Source organism: Sminthopsis crassicaudata, chromosome 2, assembly GCF_048593235.1.
Source record: "Sminthopsis crassicaudata isolate SCR6 chromosome 2, ASM4859323v1, whole genome shotgun sequence".
Taxonomy (NCBI): Eukaryota; Metazoa; Chordata; class Mammalia; order Dasyuromorphia; family Dasyuridae; genus Sminthopsis; species Sminthopsis crassicaudata.
In genome coordinates, this window is record NC_133618.1 from 524,065,016 (window position 1) to 524,086,091 (window position 21,076).

General features: G+C 34.3%; 1 protein-coding gene across 4 annotated transcripts in view; it reads right to left on the minus strand.

The window, feature by feature from the left end:
- MYO5A (myosin VA) overlaps positions 1-21,076 on the minus strand; it is a 182,440-nt gene that overhangs the window by 56,277 nt on the left and 105,087 nt on the right. For all 4 annotated transcript variants that reach the window (XM_074294534.1, XM_074294533.1, XM_074294532.1 and 1 more), the window contains exons 15-22: positions 19,963-20,121; positions 17,153-17,250; positions 16,295-16,381; positions 16,094-16,202; positions 13,980-14,191; positions 12,560-12,716; positions 9,226-9,465; positions 5,601-5,849 (exon numbers count right to left, since the gene is read on the minus strand). In XM_074294534.1, the coding sequence (XP_074150635.1) occupies positions 5,601-5,849; positions 9,226-9,465; positions 12,560-12,716; positions 13,980-14,191; positions 16,094-16,202; positions 16,295-16,381; positions 17,153-17,250; positions 19,963-20,121 (1,311 nt within the window). The remainder of the gene's footprint in view (positions 1-5,600; positions 5,850-9,225; positions 9,466-12,559; positions 12,717-13,979; positions 14,192-16,093; positions 16,203-16,294; positions 16,382-17,152; positions 17,251-19,962; positions 20,122-21,076) is intronic.

Sequence of the window (21,076 nt, forward strand, 5' to 3'; positions counted from 1 at the left end):
ATAACTGTCTGTTACTAAAAGCCCCACATAATCCGGAAAGTTGACATTTTGAAACAATACTTGTACCATATCAAAATCTGGAAACATGTCAAAAAGAAGTTTTATGGCAAAATCTACAATATTTTTTCCCTACTTTTCACAAAGATGCAAAAGTCTCCCTATTCTTAAAAACAAAAAACCTTTGACCTTATAAATTCTATTCATTTATATCCTATATTTCTCCTCTCCTCAAATAAACTGCTTGACAAAGTAAATCAACTAGAATCACTGGATCTGCAACCTGGTTTCTGATAATACAACTTAGTTAAAACTGCCTTTTCCAATGTTAACAATGATCTCAATATTTCCATTTATAATGCTCTCTTCTCAAGTCCTATTCTTCTTGAAATCTCTATAGCATTTGACACTGTTAATTATGTCTCTCTTTTCTCTGAGTTTGACTCCTTCCTCAGTTAGTTTGCTGTATTTTTTAATCAGGTCTCACTAGCTGTTGGTGTCTCTAAAGGATCTGTCTTGTGCCCTCTTCTCTCCCTCCCTCTTGGTGATCTCTCAAATCTATATATTGACCCTTATTTTCCTGAACTGAATCCTGTGCCATATCACACTAATTGTCTGTTGGACATCTCAAATAGAATATTTGGCAGGTATCATACCCTGTCCAAAATAGAACTGATTATCCCCATAAACCCTATTACTGTTAAAGATACCAGATTCATAATGATAAATAGATTCATAAATGTCACCCTCAACTCCTCTCTCTAGCTTACTCCATATATTCAATGGGTTTTGAATTATTATTTTTACCTTTACAATGTTACTTGGATAATGCCCTTGTCTCTCCTCATAGTCACCTAAATCAGAATTTTATTATCTTATCATCTGGACTACTACAATAATCTTCTAACAGGTTTCCTTGCCTATCTCTCTCGACTCATCCTTACTCCAGTGTCATCCCCATTGAACTATTCACTTGCTTGAGTATTAAAGGATAAGGTGATCTCTCTACTTGTACTTCAATCTCCCCTACCTCTCCAGGAACTTATCACTTTGATTGTCATTGCTCTCTCTTATACTAATCTCTTTTTATCTACTAGTTCATTTTCCAGCTACTTAAAAATGTATCCAGATCTCCCCAAAAAACTTTACCTTTTTTCAAACAAAACAAAAACAAAAAACAAAAATCTTCCACTTCACTCCACTGTCCCTTCCAAATATCATCCTGTATCTCTCCTTTCACATCTAAATTTCTGGGGAAAAATATTGTCTCCACTTTTTCACCTCCTTAATCCTTTGTAATCTGGCTTCCATTCCCATTGTTAGACTGAAACTGTTCTTCCAAGGTAATCAATGATCTCTTTATTCCTAAATGCAATGGCTTTTTCTCAGTCCTCATTTTTCTTGATGTCTCTGAAATTGTTGCCAACTCACTTCTGGATACCTTATCCTCTCTGGGTTTTTTTGTGACAATGCTCAATTGTGTCTCTTCCTACTTGACTGATGTGACTATTCCTTCAGTTTGCTGATTCATTATCCTTATCTTATCCCTATGTGTATGAGTATTCTAATGCTCTGTTTTTGTTTTATTTCTCTCTGCATTCTTTTTAGATGATTTAATCAATTACCATGGATTCAATCATCATTTCTATGCAGATGACTTCTATATTTATATAACAAGCCCTTTTTATTATTTATCTTTTTATTATTATTTATCTTTTTATTGAGCTATAGTCCCTCATCTTCAATTGTCTTCTGAAGAGCTCTACCTATAAATTCTCAAACAATATGTGCAATACAAACTGATCATCTTTTCCCATCTCTCTCTCTCTCTCTCTCTCTCTCTCTCTCTCTCTCTCTCTCTCTCTCTCTCTCTCTCTCTCTCATTCTCCATATATCTGCCCAGAACACCAGTCTTTACCTAGTTTGCAAACTAGTAGATTTTAAACTGATGAGATTTGGAAAGGAGATAGCTTAAGATCAAAAATACCAACAGGAAATTCCTTTTTTTGGGAGAGACTGAAGGAGATAACAATAGAGAATTTTTGTCTTATTTACAACAACAGAGAATTCTTGTATTATTGACAAATATCTCCGGAACCTCTTGATAACATCTCTGTGCAAACATTGTTTTGATGACTCTGGTTATGTATATAAAGAAGGCTGAAAAATGAAATCTTTGCATTTGGTATATACCAGCCAAATGCCTGTCAACTGACGTCCCCCTTTCATGCAGTTTGGGTCTTCCTGAAGGCCAAATGCCTGTCTATCCCAATAAAGACTTTGTTTCCATACAGCATTAAGTAGCAAATTCCTTTGCTGCCAAACCCTGCCCTTAGTTACTTTGGGGAAGGAAGGAGAGAGAGAAAAGGAACTGACTCATCTCGCTTTAGAACCTCAGTTTACTCCTCATCAAAACTATATACATTCAGTTCCAAAGTTCTTGATTCTACTTCTTCAACTAGTCTGGAATCAGTCCCTTTCTCCCTGCTCATGCCACAATCTGCTTAGTATATATTCTCATCACCTCTTATCTGGACAAATATAACATCATTCTAATTTGTCTATTTTCACCTTTCTCTCTTGTTTCTCCAATTTTCCACCAAAGATACCAAAATAATATTCCCGTTGTACAAATACAACCAAGTCACACCTCTGCTCAAGAAGTTTCTACTGTTTCTAGGATAAAAATACAAATTCCTGGGTTTGGCCTTCAAAATAACACTTCGTCACATATGTCCCATGACACAGTATTTTTTTTTTTTTTTATCTCATTTCAATTCCTTTGTACAAATTGTGCCTCACATCTGGAATGCATCACTTCTGACTCTTAGAATCTTTCAATCACATCAAGGCTTAAGAACCTTTTTCCAAGAAATCTTTCTTTATACCTCTAATTGTTGGTGTCTCTTCTCCCCAAATTATTTTGTGCATATACATAAGTATGCCATGTTTATTTTATACTTACTATATATATATATATATATATATATATATATATATAAATCTCCCATTTGTTTCTATGTGAACATATTTTATCCCTTTAGTAAAACACAAGTCCCTTAAAGGCAGGCATTATCTTATTTTTGTATCTGTATTCCTATTGCTTTACAAAGTACCTGACATATAGCTGGCATTAAATAAATGCTTGTATTTATTAGTTTAAAACAGATGAAGAAGGATCTATAAATAAAAGGGGAGAAGAAATTTTATTTTAACAAGAGTGTTTTAATTAAAAATATATGCATATTAAACAGGTGAGATGCTACAAAATCCTCTTTCTTTAATAAAGACTTTGGTTGATAATTTCTTAAATCTATTAATTAGGATAGTTTTTACATTTCTAGCAACTAAAATAAGTATCACAAGTGTATAAGAGGCTATAAACTGAATGAATTGTATAAGATAAAGGAAATATAAATACATATTTTAAAGAATAACTTTCAGGAAGGAGATGAATTTATACAAGCTTATATTTGATTATCTTTCACAATAAAACTATGTTCTCATTAAAGGACTTGGCTGATTGACATTAGTTGATGGTGTTTATTTTGAATAGGCATGGGGAAAAAAGGCTAATATATGTGGGTTTGAATGTATATTGGTCTTTCCCATGAGATGGAGTGTTCTCCAGTATATGTCTTTAAATACTGTTCCCATATTTGAATGTCGTACCAGGAATCTTAAGTAAAGACATACTATACCTTATTACCAACATCAGGTTGATGTTTTTAGCTGTCCATGGATAGCTACACCACACTAAATCAGAATATTTTCAAAATAGTTCATTTTCTCTCCATTCCTGAAGCTATCTCATATCATCTATCCATATAGAATCTTCTTGGAGAATCTGTTGTCATTCTTTCTAACTACAGATACTTCAATAAATGTCTGCTGTGATGAATAGTACTTCAATTATAGAGAATATGAATGTTCCAGGAGTTCACTATCAGATTAGGATCAACAGATGACAACCAAACTGTTCAAACTGCTGTATCAGCATTGTAGGTGAAAGTATAAATACTTTTCTGTAACATTAAGAGCTTAGAATATGTTACTTCAGTTTGATCTGGAGTTTAATGCTGTGTTGGTTTCTTTATAACTGCCCTTGAAGACTATGTTTTATATACTGATTTTTTAAGTTGGAGACTGCAAATGTCTTATTTCTGACTTATTGCTTATATTTTTAGGATGTTGTGCTACAAGAGTTTTTTTTGAAAACAGTCTATGTTACATGTAATTTCTAGGTCTCTTGCTGTAAAAATTAAGAATAACTCAGACAGGGTAACCCATTCTGATGAAGTTAAAACCCTACTTTCACCTATAATTCTAATTAATTTCATCTATTTTGATGACAAAATTTGCTTTGCAGCTTCTAGAACCCAGTTTTAACAAATGTTTTGTCAGGTTCATGAGTGCTATGGAAGTCAAAATCTAATATAAAGCAGTCACTTGTGCTAAGTTGCATTGTAAACTGCCATGATTCTGTGTACCAGTAATTGATGATGTTTAATAGACAGTACAAGAAGACTTTATCACTGAGAATGAAACTCTATGAAATTGGAAAATCCTGCCTGGACATGGTTTTTGGTTCAGCTTTTGAAGGTGCTCCCATTGCTGTTGTAAACATGATGAGTGATAAAACTATAGAAATGGATAGTATATCTTTCAGTGTTTTCAAGTAGGATGTAGGAAGTTGTGTTTAAATATCTACAAAAGCTCTTCTTTTTAATGAATGGAAAATTAAGGAAATGGCATGGTATTTCATATGCTCAACTACTTTGCTATTTTAAAAGAAGAAAAGGTAGAGTCAGCATGAACAACTATCAAGATATCTTCCTGATCTCTCTTGCTGACAACATTTTGATTAGAGTCCTCTTTTACTGGCTATTAAACATCATCAATTACATATACTCAGAATTATGGCTGTTCAGAATGCAATTTGGCACAAATAATTGTTTCCTTCTTCATTGTGGAATAATTTTCTCTTAGCCCTTTTTACCCATTCCCGCTCCATCATTTAACCCCTCAGTTGCATTATAAAAGTATTGTTGAGTCTACAAATATTTCAGTAGTGCATATAATTTTTTTGGATGAACAACAGTCTTTTTATGACTTTTTAAAGACTTTTTATGCTTAGCTTTGGGCTCAACCCTGACTAGTTTTGAACTTGATCTGCAACTCTCAGTGCAGGATTCTATCAGTATCCCTCTTGTGTGGGTCATGAGCATTTACTGAGTATTGACAACACATTTCAACCTACTTTACTCAAAGTAGTTTCTTAAGCCTCACAATCTATATGGAGAGATAGGTCAGTTAGACTCAATTCCATTATGACTAAAACATTATAAGAGAAATAAGACTTCTACTGAGTTAATAATTTCCCTCTAAAAATACCTGTATTTCTCTCTGCTATCATTATTCATTACTCTAATTACTTAAATGTTTAAAGCTATTCATCTTGTGTGAAAAGTCCAGGGAGTACTAATAAAGGATACTGAGCCAAAAATATATTTATTTATATTTGGCAAGCAATGGTTAAAGTAGAAGATACTGAAAAGTCAACAAATGACCTTTGTAGGGGGGTAGCAGAAGACAGTTCTTACCTGCTCTGTTTCTTTTTTGTATTTGTCTGCCCGTTCCTCTATTGTTTTTTTCTCTGACTGAGTTCGTTCCAAGTCTTTCCGGAGCTTGGCAATTTCTTCTTGGAGACTAAGAACCCGACTAGTGGCAATCTTTGCTTCTTCTTCACTAAGATGAAGGCGACTCAGATCACTACGGAGTTTCTCAGTTTCTGAGTTATATGTACACTCCAGGGTGGTCAGCTTCTCAAGTAGGCATTTATATTCTTTGTTCTTTGCGTTAGTAGCAACAACAACAAAACAACAAATAACAACAACAATAATAATTAATTTATAACAGATAGATGGTCAAAAAAAAGTGAAGGAAGGAGGATAGGAAGGAAAAAGGAAATAAGATATACCACATATCAGTTATTTGATCAGAAAGCCAGGGCTCACAATTATCCAAGTATGTAGGTAGTAGGTTGGGTTTTTTTCCCCCAATTCAACACCAACACAGGAATGTCAAATAAACCAAGTATTTTCTGATCATTGCTTTATTTTTCTCCCCCTAAGTTTTTATGTATTCCATTAACAAAATGGAGCTTTACATTTGTTAATAGTTTACTTTGTAATTATTCTCAAATAGTTTGAAATATTTTCCCTCTAATTAAACCTAGGCACTTCAAACAAGATTGTCTTTCTGATTTTTTTAATGTATTCTCTCACAATATAAAGTAGTTTATTAAAAATATTCTTGGGAAGATAAATCCATTTCCTTTTTACATATGTTAGAGCTTCGAAGTTATGCTTACCAAATACAAAGAAATCTTCAATTTCATCCAAAAAAACCCATTTATCTATACTTGTATCTTATAAGTATAGATGAGGCTTCATTTATATCTTTTTGCAATTAAAATATGCTGCTGATTCAAAGAATTTCAATAATAATAATTTTGACATTTTCATAATGAAAATTAAGAAATTTAAGGAGGCAAATTAAAAAGAATAAAATATTACCCTTTAAACAATTGTTTAACCCAAATGACCCTATAAACATTTAGAGGTTAGATGTCACAAATTGATTTTAAGAAAAAATGTGAAAAAGAAACCATTGCTACAGTAGCACCAAAAAGTTTGCAGCATGAAGAGATAATATCTTCTATACGATCTTCTAAAAGGTAAAGTCCAATCATATCAAAATGTGGTTATAATAAATTTACATTTTTTTCTTCCTTCTTTGACACAAATCCAAAAAGAGGATGGAACAAAAATGTGTTTGACTGACAATGCAAATGGTTTATGGTAACTAGTCAGTTCCCATAGCAACCAGCAACCTATAGTTAATGAGTGACACTTGAATTGATTACTGATTGAAACTAAATCTGTTACCATCATCAACACCTCTCTGTTTTTTCTCTTCCCCTCTTTCCCTCCTTTCTCTTCCTCTGTTCTTTATTTTTATCCTGCTTTTCATCCTCTTGTTTCAATGCTATTGCACTGCTGGATCAACCAAGAACAATGCTCTTCCCTCTTAAAGGCATCCAAGAGTAAAAAAAAAACAAAAAAAAAAAAAAAAAAAAAAACTTTCTGGAGATTGCTGAAGCTCACAGTATGGCAAGGGACTGCTGCTATTCCTGCTTTTTCTGGGGTCATTCTATCCCAACTGTTAACTCTGTCCAAAGGTATCATCTAATAGGAAGCAGCTCAATGCAAAGTAACAGAGAGGGAAATGAAGGAGAATATAGTATAGAAAGTGGTCAGTGTAGCACAAATTGAGGGAGAAAAGTGAGTCAAATCTTCTTTACTTTGAATGCAAACAGCAACCAGGTCTCCAGATATAACACTCAAAGAAACCATAGAAACTTTTATTCCATGAGGTCCAGTATGCCTAGAAAACCAGAAGGGTCCAGTTAATTTCTGGTTTGGGGGTTTCTTTGTGAGTGAAGCAAGGAATAGTACAGTGAGTTTTACTATTTCCTGGCACAGAAAAGTATTAAGTATTAAGAAAAGAGAAATAGAGAGAGAGAGAGAGGGACAAAAGAGAATGAGGAAAGAGAAAGAGACAGCACGAAGGGGAAGAAAACCTTCAACTAAATGCTTCCTGTGCAAAACAAAACAAAAACAACCCTCTCTCTCTCTCTCTCTCTCTCTCTCTCTCTCTCTCTTTCTCTCATACACACATACACACACACACACACACACACACACACACACACACACACACCCCAAAATTAAAAAAAAAAATCTTGAGAAAAAGAAATGAAAAAATTATTCTGGATCCTGATATGTTCATGATCTGCATTTCTGTGAAAAGTCACTATTGAAGGGGGGGGGGGTGGGAAGCAAACAAATACCAAATCAAGTAAAACTAAAGGGATAATGGCAGTAGGAACATTTAAAAAAAAAAAAACAAAAAACAAAAAACAAACAAAAAAAATCTTTAGTAGTTGAAAATTTTTTTGCCCTTTTCCTAATAGTTTTCTGTTGCTGAAAATTTCCCCCCAATGTAGTAGCAATAGCATAACCCTAAGAATAAGTTGTAGTTCTAATTTAGTGAAACCTGAAGGAAGATCTAGTCTTTAGAGTTCTCTCAAGATCACTAAACACATTCTGACTCAGCGACACTCAATTGTACCCTTCTTCATAATTTTCAGTTTATCAGCTATGAAGAATCAGAGGTTAGCAGCAGCATCAATTTGGAAAAATGAGAGTTTCAGTAGTAATAGGTATGATGCTGGCTAGATAAAACATAGGAAAAGAAAACACACAAGAGTAAAGGTTGTATATGATAACACTACTAGCTTCATGGACTTCTGAAATTCTGAAATCTAATCACAGATATGGAGTAAGAAGTGATCTTAGAAGCTATCTAATCTAACCCAACTCAGTTTATACATGGGAAAGCTGCAGATTAGGTCTAGGTAACCTGAACAATAAGCAGCAGAGTTGAGATTCAAAATTTTATCCTCTGATCGCAAATCTGAAACTCTTCTGAGCAAGAGAAGGAAAATAAAATCTAAAGCTTTATCAAGGTTTAGCAGAGTTGGCAATGGCAAGAGGCAACCCTTGTTTAAGGCTTCCCTTCATCCAAGTTTCTTGTTAAGGGGCCACATTTGCTTAGATTTTCCTCATGGCTTACTGCTATTTCAACGGAACACAAACATGTTCAAATTTTGAAAATCCAAATTTAAATTTAATTTCCTGTCCCTGCTACTAATTAGCTGTGTGATCTTTGGCAAGCCAAACTTCCCTTTGCCTCTCAATTTTCTCATCTGGAAAATGAAGACAGTATCTGGCTTGCTTACTTCACAGATGTTATGACACCAGCTTCCATCTGTTTAAAGAAGATACAAAAGCCTGCCAACAACACCTGAAGGGTCATTCAAAGTTAAGAATGCCAACAAATTTGGCCACTTTTTGATGTATTTCCTATCTTACTTCTAGTAAGTCTCCTAAAAATAATTTTCTGGTACATTAAATTAAATTATTTTTTTCATCCATTAACTTCTCATGATTTTTAGCTTCTAGTTGTTGGTATAATCAAGTGATGGCATTGAAATTCCAGTTTATAGCAATTCTTTTTAACCTTAGCTAGTTGCCTAAACATAGTAAATCTCCCAAGTATGTATCTTTTTCTTCACACCAAGTGGAAGTAGCCTGTATCTACCTGTTCATCAACTTTGCGTTGCAGCTGCATGATCTTGTTTTCCATACCAATGTGCAGTTTCTTATAGCGCTCAACAGAACGAGCCTCAATCTTCAACTTCTTTAGCTCTCGTTTGGCCATCATTCGGCGGAAACAACACTGCAGGTAGACGATGGCCTTTAGGCACCTTTTGTAGTGCAGCCGAGCCAGCCAGCCACGCACCTGCTTCTGGATGATGATGGCCTTATGCTCACGGAGGATCTGCAAAACAAGACAAATGTGAAGCATACTCCAAAGACCACCTGGTTCAGAGCAATAACAGGTCAGAAAGAAAATACAGGGGACAGTTTGCTGTCATTGAGTGCTGCTGGCACCAACTGGCAATTCTATTGCTCATAAGCAGTTCTGGAACACAGAGTCAGGAAGGAGAGGAGCATTTGTGGTTGGTCACAAGGCATCAGGGGCTCTGGATGCAGTTTCAAAGTGATGAGAAGCACTAGCATTTGCAACTGCATGAGGTCTGGGGATCTGGTCATAGTTCCAAGACCAAGAAGAGCACTAGAAGTTGCAGCTAAATGAAAAGGAACAACCCTTCCTGGATAAACATCAGATATGAACCAGGAGAACAGTGCCCATACCCCTCCCCATTTCTCACTATCTTGGAAGCACAAAAAGATTATAGATGTTTAGAATTAGTCTAGAAAACAGCAGCCTACTTGGAATAGTGCCTCTCCATCTCCAGAACTAACATCAATAAAGTTCAAAATCAAGAAATAGGAGAAGTGAAATGATTAAACAACAACAAAAGAACTTGACCATAAAAAGCTATAAGGGTGGCAAGGAAGAGCAATAATAAGAGAAAACAAAAATGTGAAAACAGTTACAAGAAAAATCTCCAAAACAAAATACTAATTGGGCCCAAGCTGAACAAGAATTTCTGGAAAAGTAAAAGAAAAAAGTAAAAGAAAGCTATAAGAATGGTAGAGGGAAAAAAATTGGGGAAATAAATAAGAGTAATTTAAGCAAATTATGAAAATAAAATTAATAATTTGGTAAGAAGGTACTCAAAATGTTGAAGAAAATAATACCTTTAGAAAACAGATTGGCCTAATAGTATAAGAGATGCAAAAAGATACAGAGTCAAAATAGAGATCTGGAACAGGATCTATTGGGTTTAAGATGAAGTAAAAATGGTAAGGGGAACAATCAAGATTTCAGGCAAAGCAAAATCAAAAACAGGAATGATTAAAATTCAGGAAACTTTTGAAAATTACCATAGTCAATGAAGTAACAAAAATTAAGTGCAAATTTCTCTGAATAAGACATTATTTCTGAAATATATAGGGAACTGTGTCAAATTTATTAAAAAAAAAGTCATTCACCAATAGACAATTAGTCAAAAGATATGAAGAAGCAGTTTTCAGAAGAAATCAAAGCTATCTATAGTCATATTAAAAATGCTCTAAATATCTATTGGTTAGAGTTTTAAAACAATTCTGGGGTATAACTTCATACTTATCAAAAATTACAAATAATAGAGGATGAGAGGGAAAAGGTATACACTAATAGACTGTATAGAGGCATTGTGAATTGATCTAATCATTCTGGAGAACAATTTGGAAGTATGCCCAAAGGGCTTTAAATTTTACATATTCTTTGATCCAGCAATACTACTTACTAGTAGTAACCAAATATGGATCACAACGTGGTATTTTCACTCTTTTTGTGATTGTTTGCTTGCATTTTGGTTTCTTTCTCATTTTTTTCCTTTTTGATCTAATTTTTCTTGGGCAGCAGGATAATTGTGGAAATATGTTTAAAAGAATTTAACTTAGATTAGATTATTTGCCATCTAGAGGTGGGGATGGGGGGAAAGGAGAGAAAAAAAAAATTGGAACACAAGGTTTTAAAAGCAAGGGTGAATGTTGAAGATTATGTATGTATTATGAAAATAAAAAGCTTTAATAATTTTTTTTAAAAGAAAGAAAAAATAAAGTAGAGGCTTGACTTCCTAGGGGATTTTGAGTAGGGAGACCTCCGTCTCCAAGGGATCTTTATCACAGTCACAAAAGCAGTGAAACTTTATGGCGATTAGAAAAATGGAATTAAGTCTCAGAAATCATTTTTGAAAATAAAGATGAAATACAAAAGTAAAGATAAAGAAAAAATGGGGAAAGAGCTACACTTAGCTTTACCATTGCTCTCAGGTATAATCAATAATGAATAACTATAACTAGAGTATTATTTTCTAAAACTTTTGCAATGGATCCCAGTACCACATTTGAGTTCTTAAAATTAAGTAATATATATTTTTTAAATTTAGTCTGTGGTATATTACCACTCTTACATACATTTTGGCCACACATAGTTTTTTCATAGTCTATATTTGTGATTCCCCCCCTTCTTAAATATCAATATTTATCTAGGCTGAATTTCATTTTATTAGTTCTTAACACTTGGTTTAATTTATCAAGGCCATTTTAATTGTGATCTTCCTCTCCTAGCCTACTTTTATCTAACAACTAAAATGATATAGTTTAATTTTATCATGATAATTGATGATGATGCTACTTTAAGATGAAAGCCAGTTTTTATACCTGGATCTATTTACTTGACTCTGTCTCCAAACACCCCAAATTTCTATGAATGACTCTTTAAATAGTTATATACTTTCTGTCCTGTTCTATATCATAGTTTTCCAGTTTATTAAGAACATTCTATGGGGGCAGCTAGTTGGTGCCCTCCTGAAGTCAGGAGGACCCAAGTCCAAATCTGGGTCTCAAATATTTAACACTTCCCAGTTGTGTGACCCTGGGGCAAGTCACTTAACCCCAATTGCCTCAGCAAAAAAAAAAAAAAAAAAAAAAATTAGAAGAGATTCAAAAGCATAAATTCATAGAGTGATTACATTTATTAATTCCCTTATGAGCAACCAAGTTCATCACTTTGGTAGAGATTAAGATTGAGATATATTTATTCTACTTTGATATTAAATTATTTAATCAGTATTGTGTAAGGTATAGAAATACCAGACTATATGTAATGCAAAAGATACTTCTGGACTGATTTTCTAGACTACAGATGAGAGTTGTCAAAATTTTCCTATTTGTGTGTGTGTGTGTGTGTGTGTGTGTATGTGTGTGTGTGTGTATGTGTGTGTATGTGTGTGTTAAGTTTACTTAAGATTAGAAACCTAAATTTTAAATTGGTGTTCATCTCTAACAGGATATCTTCTATAGGTAGAGATAATGTCTGCTTATATCCTCTGGTATTTTGTATGGTGCACATAATTCTGTGGACTTTCAATAATTATTCATTACAGGGATAATCAAAGAGTCTGAGCACAGTTGCTTACCTTACGATATCTATTTCTAGCCATGTAGCCTCGTAAATAAGACTGGAGAATGATAGTGGCTGCTCGTCTGATTTGGTACCTCTTTCGGATCACATACATTCTCCAATACTTCTGAATAATAGTGGCTGCATTGGTTCTTCGCAGAAACTTAGCATAGCTGTTCAAAGTAAACAATGAGTCAGTAATTAGAAATACTCTGATATTCAAGCCATAAGTGTAAGATTTTCAATAGGATGCTACATACACACAGATATGGAGACATAAATTATGGAATCATAGGATCAGAAATTCAAAGTAGAAAAGTAGCTTGCTATCTAGTTTCACAGATGAGAAAACATAGGGAGGCAGATCTTCCCTAAGACAGTAAGTTGTTCAAATGTATAAATCAAGATATCTGAGTCCAAATTTGATGCTCTTTCCTCTGTATCACAAATAATATGCAAATAAAATGGATATAATATGTTCAGTTTTAAATATATGTTAATATGCCATTCTCTTTTATTAAGCTTGTTTTGCACTCATATATGGTCACCAAAAATTTGTTTACCATTCAACTGATTGCTGCATAAATGCAACTTTTTTTTTTCCCTTGAGGATTATCTCATGTAGAATCTGATTGATAAAACTATTTCTATTTTTCAGGATCCCTTTAGCTCATTTCTCCAGAAGACTAATTACTAATTACTAATAGACTAATTAGACCACAATAATATATATGCAACTTTTTTCATCCATACTCAGTTTCTTTATACCCTTAAGAAGTGATAGGAGATAAGCAATTCTAAGATATTCCAGTCCAGAAAATGAAAAGCCACATAGTACTTGTGTGAGATAATCTTACAGTTTTAGAAGAATGAATCCTCAATTTACTGTAAACAATTTTCATGCAAGATAGATAATCTTTATAATCTGCTCACGTGAAAATAAGATGTTGAATGAATCTTTTAAAAAACATACTATGGGGTTACTATATATTTCACTTTCACAAAACAAAAGCACTTTGTGAAAGCAGTTGAACACCAAGAGCACACAATTTGAGAGTGATTATTAGATTACTTTTTAAATACTGAGTGTTCATCCAATAAAGATGGACTGTGTATTTACTATATGCAAAATGAATGTCATGGATATTTTTTTAAAGAAATGAAAACCAAACAGATGGTGAAATTAGATGAATGATAAAATTTTCATGACTTTCAGCTTTATTCATTAGTTTATATGGCTTTTCAGCAGTAACACCATGAAGAGAATTTCATTTTAAGAGAGACAAGCTGCTATGCACAAGAGACATGATATTCTACTTAATGTCCTGGAAAACAAATACCCTGGCACACAGCACAGAAAAGAGAAAGAGGACAGCAGTCTTCTCTGAAAATCCTGCTTAGGTGATTCTAAAATCACATGGCACAGTTCTGCTTACCATCTTGCCTGGTAGCCTCGAACATATCTCTGAATAGTAATAGCCGCCTTCCTCATACGCAGGTACTTCTTTCGCAGCAACCAGCCCCGAATTGTCTTCTGGATACGGATACAGGCAGCCCTCAGTTTGTCTGCCCTTATTTTTTCCAAATAAGCTACTTGCCCGGCTCGGAAAAATATCTTGGTCTTACCAAACTGGTATTTATCTTTATCCTATTTTCAGAGAAAAATGTATATCAAAAACAAGATGAATGATCATATGAATAAAATGTCAGAACAGAAAGGGAAACAAAGATTATCTAAAAGAATCAAGGAAGAGGTGAAACTACATCTAGCATTTTTGCTAAATCAGCAATTAATTAACGGAACCAAATTTTGATCCTAGGCACTTCTGTACAAAATTTCTAGGATTAGTGAGATTGAGGAAGTGGAAGGGATTTTAAGGAAGGCTATAATGACAAATACTTTCCAGAGTTCTTCTACCTGGAGAAGATTATTTGAGGCCAAAAGATGGTGGGATTTAGGGTAGTTTTTTGTTAGCTTGTTTGTGTTTTAAACATCTCAAGGAAATGGAGATGTTGATATTCTCTTTGATTCATGCTGTAAATGTCAGTATTCCAGGTGAAAGCTGAGGGGACAAAAACACCAAGAATAAGATAAATCTAAAAGTTCACAAAATTAGAGAAAATTAAGATATTGAGTTAGTTTTCCTTTAAATGTATTACTGTTGTTTCCAATTATAGTGTTATTGAAGCTTTCATCATGACCATCCCCAGTTAGGAAACTTTCAAATTCAAGCATTGGTTTAAAACCTAACTATGTGTTAGCACTCCTACTGTGCCAATATAAAAAGAAAACAATTGCTTGCCCTCAAGGAACTTAGATTTTACAATGGGGGAAACTATATGCTGTTGTTATTGCTGAAGGTAGAGGGAGGAAGAACAATTAGAGGTATCCTATCTTGACCCAGTCTCTTGGTCCTTGAGCCAAACTTTAAAGGGAGCTGGTGACAGGATGCAAAGAGGTAAGGAGGAGAAACATTCCAGGCTTGGAAGGTTATTTGCACAGAGGCATGGAGAAAAGAAGAGGAATGTCACTCACAAGAAAACAACAACAAATAGATCCTAGTACCTCTAAGTACCTTCCCAAGTACCTCTGAGACAAACTCTTAATTTGGGATGTCAAGGCTTTGGTTTCTCTCGGTATATCTTAGAGTGTCATCTCGTCAATATATAGGCTCAGTTTCAGCCAAACTAGACTATTCACTGAGCCAAGAACATGCCTTACTTCAACACCTTTCCTTTTGGTCATAATTCCCTTCATTCCTGTTCCTACAACCTAGATCTTATAATTTTTGCCCCCTTTTCTTGTTGTTGGTCTAAATTCTATCCATACTTTAAAGTTCCCTCTTATCTGGCTTATCTGGCTTCTCTGGGGACCATGACATGACATGCAAAAGAGGCATTTAATTGAGGGTGGACTGTGCAAAATTATCAGGCTCACTTTCTGCTCCAGAACTATCTGAGTCCAGTAGTAAAGTTTAGAGTACACTAGAGTAGAGTAGAGTAAGATAGAGATGGCCCTGGATGTGGTGGGAATCTTCTCCTGTAACTTCAACAAGAAGGTGGTCTTATATTGTTATTTCTCCCATAAGTATATGTATTGTTATCTTAATTATCTTGTAAGCCCTATAAGGCTTTAAGCTCTACTAAGTGAAAGATGTACTTTTAATTCTTTATATCTCCCACAGTGCCAAGCATGGTGTCTTACACCAATTAGGCATTTATTATTGTTGGGTTTCCAAAAAAAGACAAGGTGAAAATGGCTAAAACATACTGCCTAATTGTCAGACATCTTCTGTTCCAGTCCCAGGTCTGTCTGGGAACTCTGTCTGGGAACTCTGGTCTATTCTTCCTACCATTACTGAACCTCTCTGCTCTGCCTGGATCCTCAAGCAACTATATCAATATGCTGTCATTCATAATTCTAATTTTACATTGTCAGTCTAGATTTCTTTTCTCCAGCAAAAGTCTGAACGAAAAGTTAGCAATCAAAATCAAATAGATTCTTCAGAAAAAAACTGTCAATCAGAAGTTCAATAAAAAGGTTTCCTACCAGTATCAGTTTCTCTAACACATTTTTGCATGTCTGCTTCCTATCACTAAGAACATCTTTTTGCTTCATCAAGACACGATAACGACTAAAAAATTCTTGATATGTCCACCTGTCAAAAGAAATCAACAAAAGCTTAGTTAAACATTTGGGAATATCTCTCACTTAAAAAAAGATCTCTGACTTAAGAAATACCTGACCTACCTGGAGGGGAAACCTGCTGCACTAATTCGGATGGTTTCCAAGACGCCACATGCCCTCAACTGCTGTACCGCCCGCTTTTCATCAAACCTGCAGGTGAAAATGCAGAAATGTTAATATACAAAAAGCATTAATACAACAAGCACAAATGTGACTACAGCTTCCCATTATTTTATTCCATAAGAATTGGCTGATAAAATATGATATTATGAAAGAAAAAGAAAGAAATTGATGGTCCCAAGGTTATAGCAACAGTGGTGAAAGAAACCTTGTTGTGAAGGCAGGTTAGTGATTAACAGTGAGAATATGGACATACAAAGTCAGGTTTGTACCAAAGTACACTTGACCATGAGTCAGGATCATATCTCTAAGTGTCCTAAGCTCCTATAGTAGTTAAAGTAGGCTAAAAAAGACAATTTAATCCTCCCAAAGACCTTTGCACTCAATCTCAGTTATGGCCACAGTAACCACACCCTTAACCTCCTTTGACTTGAAATTTTCTTTAGGTTAAACCTGCTGGGTTTTTTTCTCTTTCTCATTCAGTTTACTTGAATATTTCAAATAATAACAATAGCTAGTGTGTTTATAGTGCTTTAAGAATAATAAAGCATTGTACATGTCATTTTTTTTGATGACCTATTATGATTTCCATTTTACAGATGAGGAAACTGCAGCTGAGACAGTTAATAAGTGTCTAGGGTTAAATTTGAATTCAGGTCTTCCTGATTCCAAGTCTAAAGTTTCACCATCTAGCTGCTTCAACGTAGTTTATTTTGTAAGTGACTTTTTACTCAGTGATATCTTTCCCAGGATAATTAAATACATTTTTTTTTCAACTGAGAAGTTAAAAAATAAACTTACGTAAATGGAAACTTGAAGTCATTGGGTTTAATACAGCGCACATAATGGGGAGTTGTAGCATTGAGAGTCTCCATCAGCAAATGAAGAGAGTTTCTGAACTACATGAAAAATGAGAGAAAAGGGGGATCAAAGATAATATGCAACCATTTGATTAACTTTAAGATCATAACATCTTATTCACAGGATTATTTTTTAATGCTGTACAAAAAAATTATCAGTAAATGAAATAGAAGTGAAACCAGTGAAAGAGAACCAGATTTCAGGAGAATGGGGCTAAATTTGAATTCCAGTCTTTGTAATTCCAAGTCCAGAGCCAGAGTTCTACCACACTGTGCAGCATAGCAGCCTCATGGTAGCAATAAATACCATAACAGAAATTTTATTCAGTGATTTCTTTCCTAGGATAATTGGAAATGGGATTTTCAAAGTGTGTGCTTTCCACTCCAGTAGGAATGATTCCATAATAGTGGAAATTGAAGGTAAGAAGCCTGTGAGACAGGCAGAACAGCCACTGATATGGCATTTATAGCTGTGAAGACCAAGGTTTAGAAGTCTTAAAGGATATGTCCAAAGTTGCCCTGATACCCAAAGCCAAATACTCTGATTTCAGGTCTGGAACTCTTTCTACCATACCAAAGTGTTCTTCCTAAGTTATTAGTACAAAACTTACCTATCACCCTGACTTTTTAAATACAGAAAGATAATTGCTAGAAGATTGACAGAACTGAAAGCAACAGCAATTTAAATGGTTACTTGTAGATTTATTTTGAAAAACAAAAATCCTTCCTCTCCCATCTACAATTTGATTCAAGTAATATTAAAGTACTTTGTACATAGAATTTTGAAATTGTGAATTTTAGAGGGCTAAAAAGTGTTTTTAATTATAATTACTACTTAGGGGGCAGTTAGAGTGAGTGGATAAGAGCATAGGGCTTGGAGTCAGGAAGATCTGAGATCAAATACAGCCTTAGACATTTACTAGTTAAATGATTTGGGGCAAGTCACTTAAACACCATTTACCTCACTTCTTCATCTATAAAATGGGGACACCCTGATGAAGGAAATGGCAAATTGCTCCAATATCTTTGCCAAGAAAACCCTATAGACAAAGTTCATGGTGGGGGGGGGGGTGTCACAAAAAGTTAGATATGATTAAACAACTGAATAACAACCTAAAAGACAGTGTGTATAGTGGAAGGATAGACTCTGAAGTCAGAAGGAAGGATTTAAATGCTGCCTCATATTATGTAAATGATATCACTAAGAATTATTTTCCTCATCTGTAAAAAGAGCTGGCCATTGAGGTCTATTCCAACTCCAAATCAGCAATTCCATGAAGTGTGTGTGTGTGTGTGTGTGTGTGTGTGTGTGTGTGTGTGTGTGTGTGTGTGTGTGTTTGGGGTAGAGGAAATAACCTGGAACAGATTTCTCTCATGTAGGAAACTTCTTCTACTCTCCACAAATTGATGGATTAATAATTTGTCTACTATTTATAATCTACGACAGTTGCCTAGGACATGGAGAGGTTTAGACAACCATGATCACAATACTGGTATGTATCAGAAGCACTCAGATCTTCCTAAGTACAAAGCTGACCCTTTAAATTAAAATTTAAAATCCTTCTCTTCATACACACTTACTTCCCCCATCCATACATCCCCTTACATCCCCCCCCCCATACCCGGAATCATAAAAGAGCTGGAAATGACCATAGATACCACCTAACCCAGATATTTCATTTTCAGATGAGGAACTGAGGTTTCTCTTAATGCTAATGTTATTCAAATTCCTTTATGGCATGAAATAGAAAGCATAGCATTATTTCATTTGAGGAACTCTGTCCATCATCTCAATCTAACAGTAACCAACTTGAGCTTAAGAAAAGAGGACCACATGTTATGTTAATTTAATATTAAAATGGACATCCCTGGAGGGAGCAAAGGAACATCCCAAGTTTTACTTTCCAATAAAAAAAGAAATGCTGCATATTGATACTGATATTTTGTGAATACCATTTTTAGATTATTCTTCAGTCATTGGGGCAAAATGATTATAACATAAAGAGGAAAAAATTTTATACAAAACTAGCCCTACCTCCATAACTCTTTTTAGTTGGCATTCAGGAAGGCTTAATATATAGGATTAACTAGGAATGTTATACTCCTAAATTTGTCCGAGTAGCTATTGGATAAAAGGCTAGACCATGACCATAAAAATGTTTTCATACCTTGGACAAAGGTCAGAAATGCTTAGTTTGTACCTACCAACAAGCCTCAGCAGGTGCAGCATGCAGGACTGGAAATATCAGCTGGAGGTGGGAGGTGAGGGTGGGGTGCAGAAAAAAAGTTTAGAAAATAGGGACAACTAGGCACCAGTCCTGAAGTTCAAAAACAGGCCTCAGATATTTAACACTTCCTAGCTGTGTGACCCAGAGCAAGTCACTTAACCCCCAATTGCCTCAATGAGAGAGAGAGAAGGATTCTTAAAAAGATGGAGGTGCAGCTAGAGGAAGACTTTGAATTATGTGTAGGATTAAGGTTGGTAGAATGTGTGTTGGGGAGGAAAATGGATACTGAATCCTATTCAATTCAATAAGCATTTTTAAAGGATTTATTATGTATCTGGTAGTATGCTAGATACTGAGGATTAATGTCTTAAAAAATTGTTCTAATCCTCATTGAACTTACATTCTGCAGTAACTTCATATTGTCTAAGAAGCATTAAATATCGGGGTACATTAAGAAGGGACAAGGAAACTTTGTATCATAATTGATGTTAGAAAAGGAAGAAGATAGGTATGTACCACTCACCTGGTGTCCCACAGTTTTCTTATGCTCTTTTGTTGACTGGCCTGGTCTAACTTTGGTTGGTTTTATAGGAGTCCTGGAGAGTGGAGTACGCCCAGGAGTGGCTGAAGAGGGACTAATGGCTTTTTCATCATCTTGAAATAATTCTGGGAGCATCTTAAACTATGTCACAAATAGAAAAAAAATATTAAAACTGGAATAAAAAACAAACACAAAGAAAAGATAATGTGATATAATCCAACTAAAGTGGATTACTTCAAGTAATCCTAGAAAAATACTTTCAGATTCACTATCCATGAATGTTTTATGATTCAATGGCAAAGGATTTAAAAACACAAAACAAATATAGAGAAAAATTGTCTTATTAAGAATTCATGAAAATTTTTTTCTTTATTATTAATTCCTTTTGTCTACATCACCTTTATTTCTAAATATATTCCTTCATACACTATATAATGAACTATCCCTTGTAATAAAGAATAAAAAGGACAAAAAAAATAATCAATTCAACAAAACCAATACATCAACTGAGTGACCGTGTATATTATATTCTACATCCATATTTCTAACATCATCTTTGCAGTGAAGGGAGGGAGGTGAATTTTATCAGCTCTTCTCCAGGACAAATATTCTTGTTCATTATAATTACAGTGTTAAGATTTGAAAGCTTGTTTGTTCTTTTCTATTTACATTGGCATCATTAGGTCCTGCTTCTACTTAATTTATTCTAAAGAACTTCACACAAAACTTCCCATAAGAAATTGTTAATTTGAAAAATATTATTGCTGCCCTAGCATTTCACGATAAAAAATAAGTTTTCATCTTAATATTGCAGTTTAACATGGCAATTTGCTTCCATAGTAAAGAAAGCATTTCTATAGGGGCTCAAGCTCGATTCAATTTAACAGGAAACTTTTACTAATGTCTATCTAGTATGTGCAAAGTATTGGAGGGAATATAATGAAAAAATTTTAAATAAAATTCTACTAAAGAGATTACAGTGATATATCACAAAGATCATACACTATGACCAGGATGTATTTATGCTAGGGCTGATTCAATACTAGGAAAACAATAAATATATCCAATCATAAAAAAATTAAAATAAAAAAAAGCA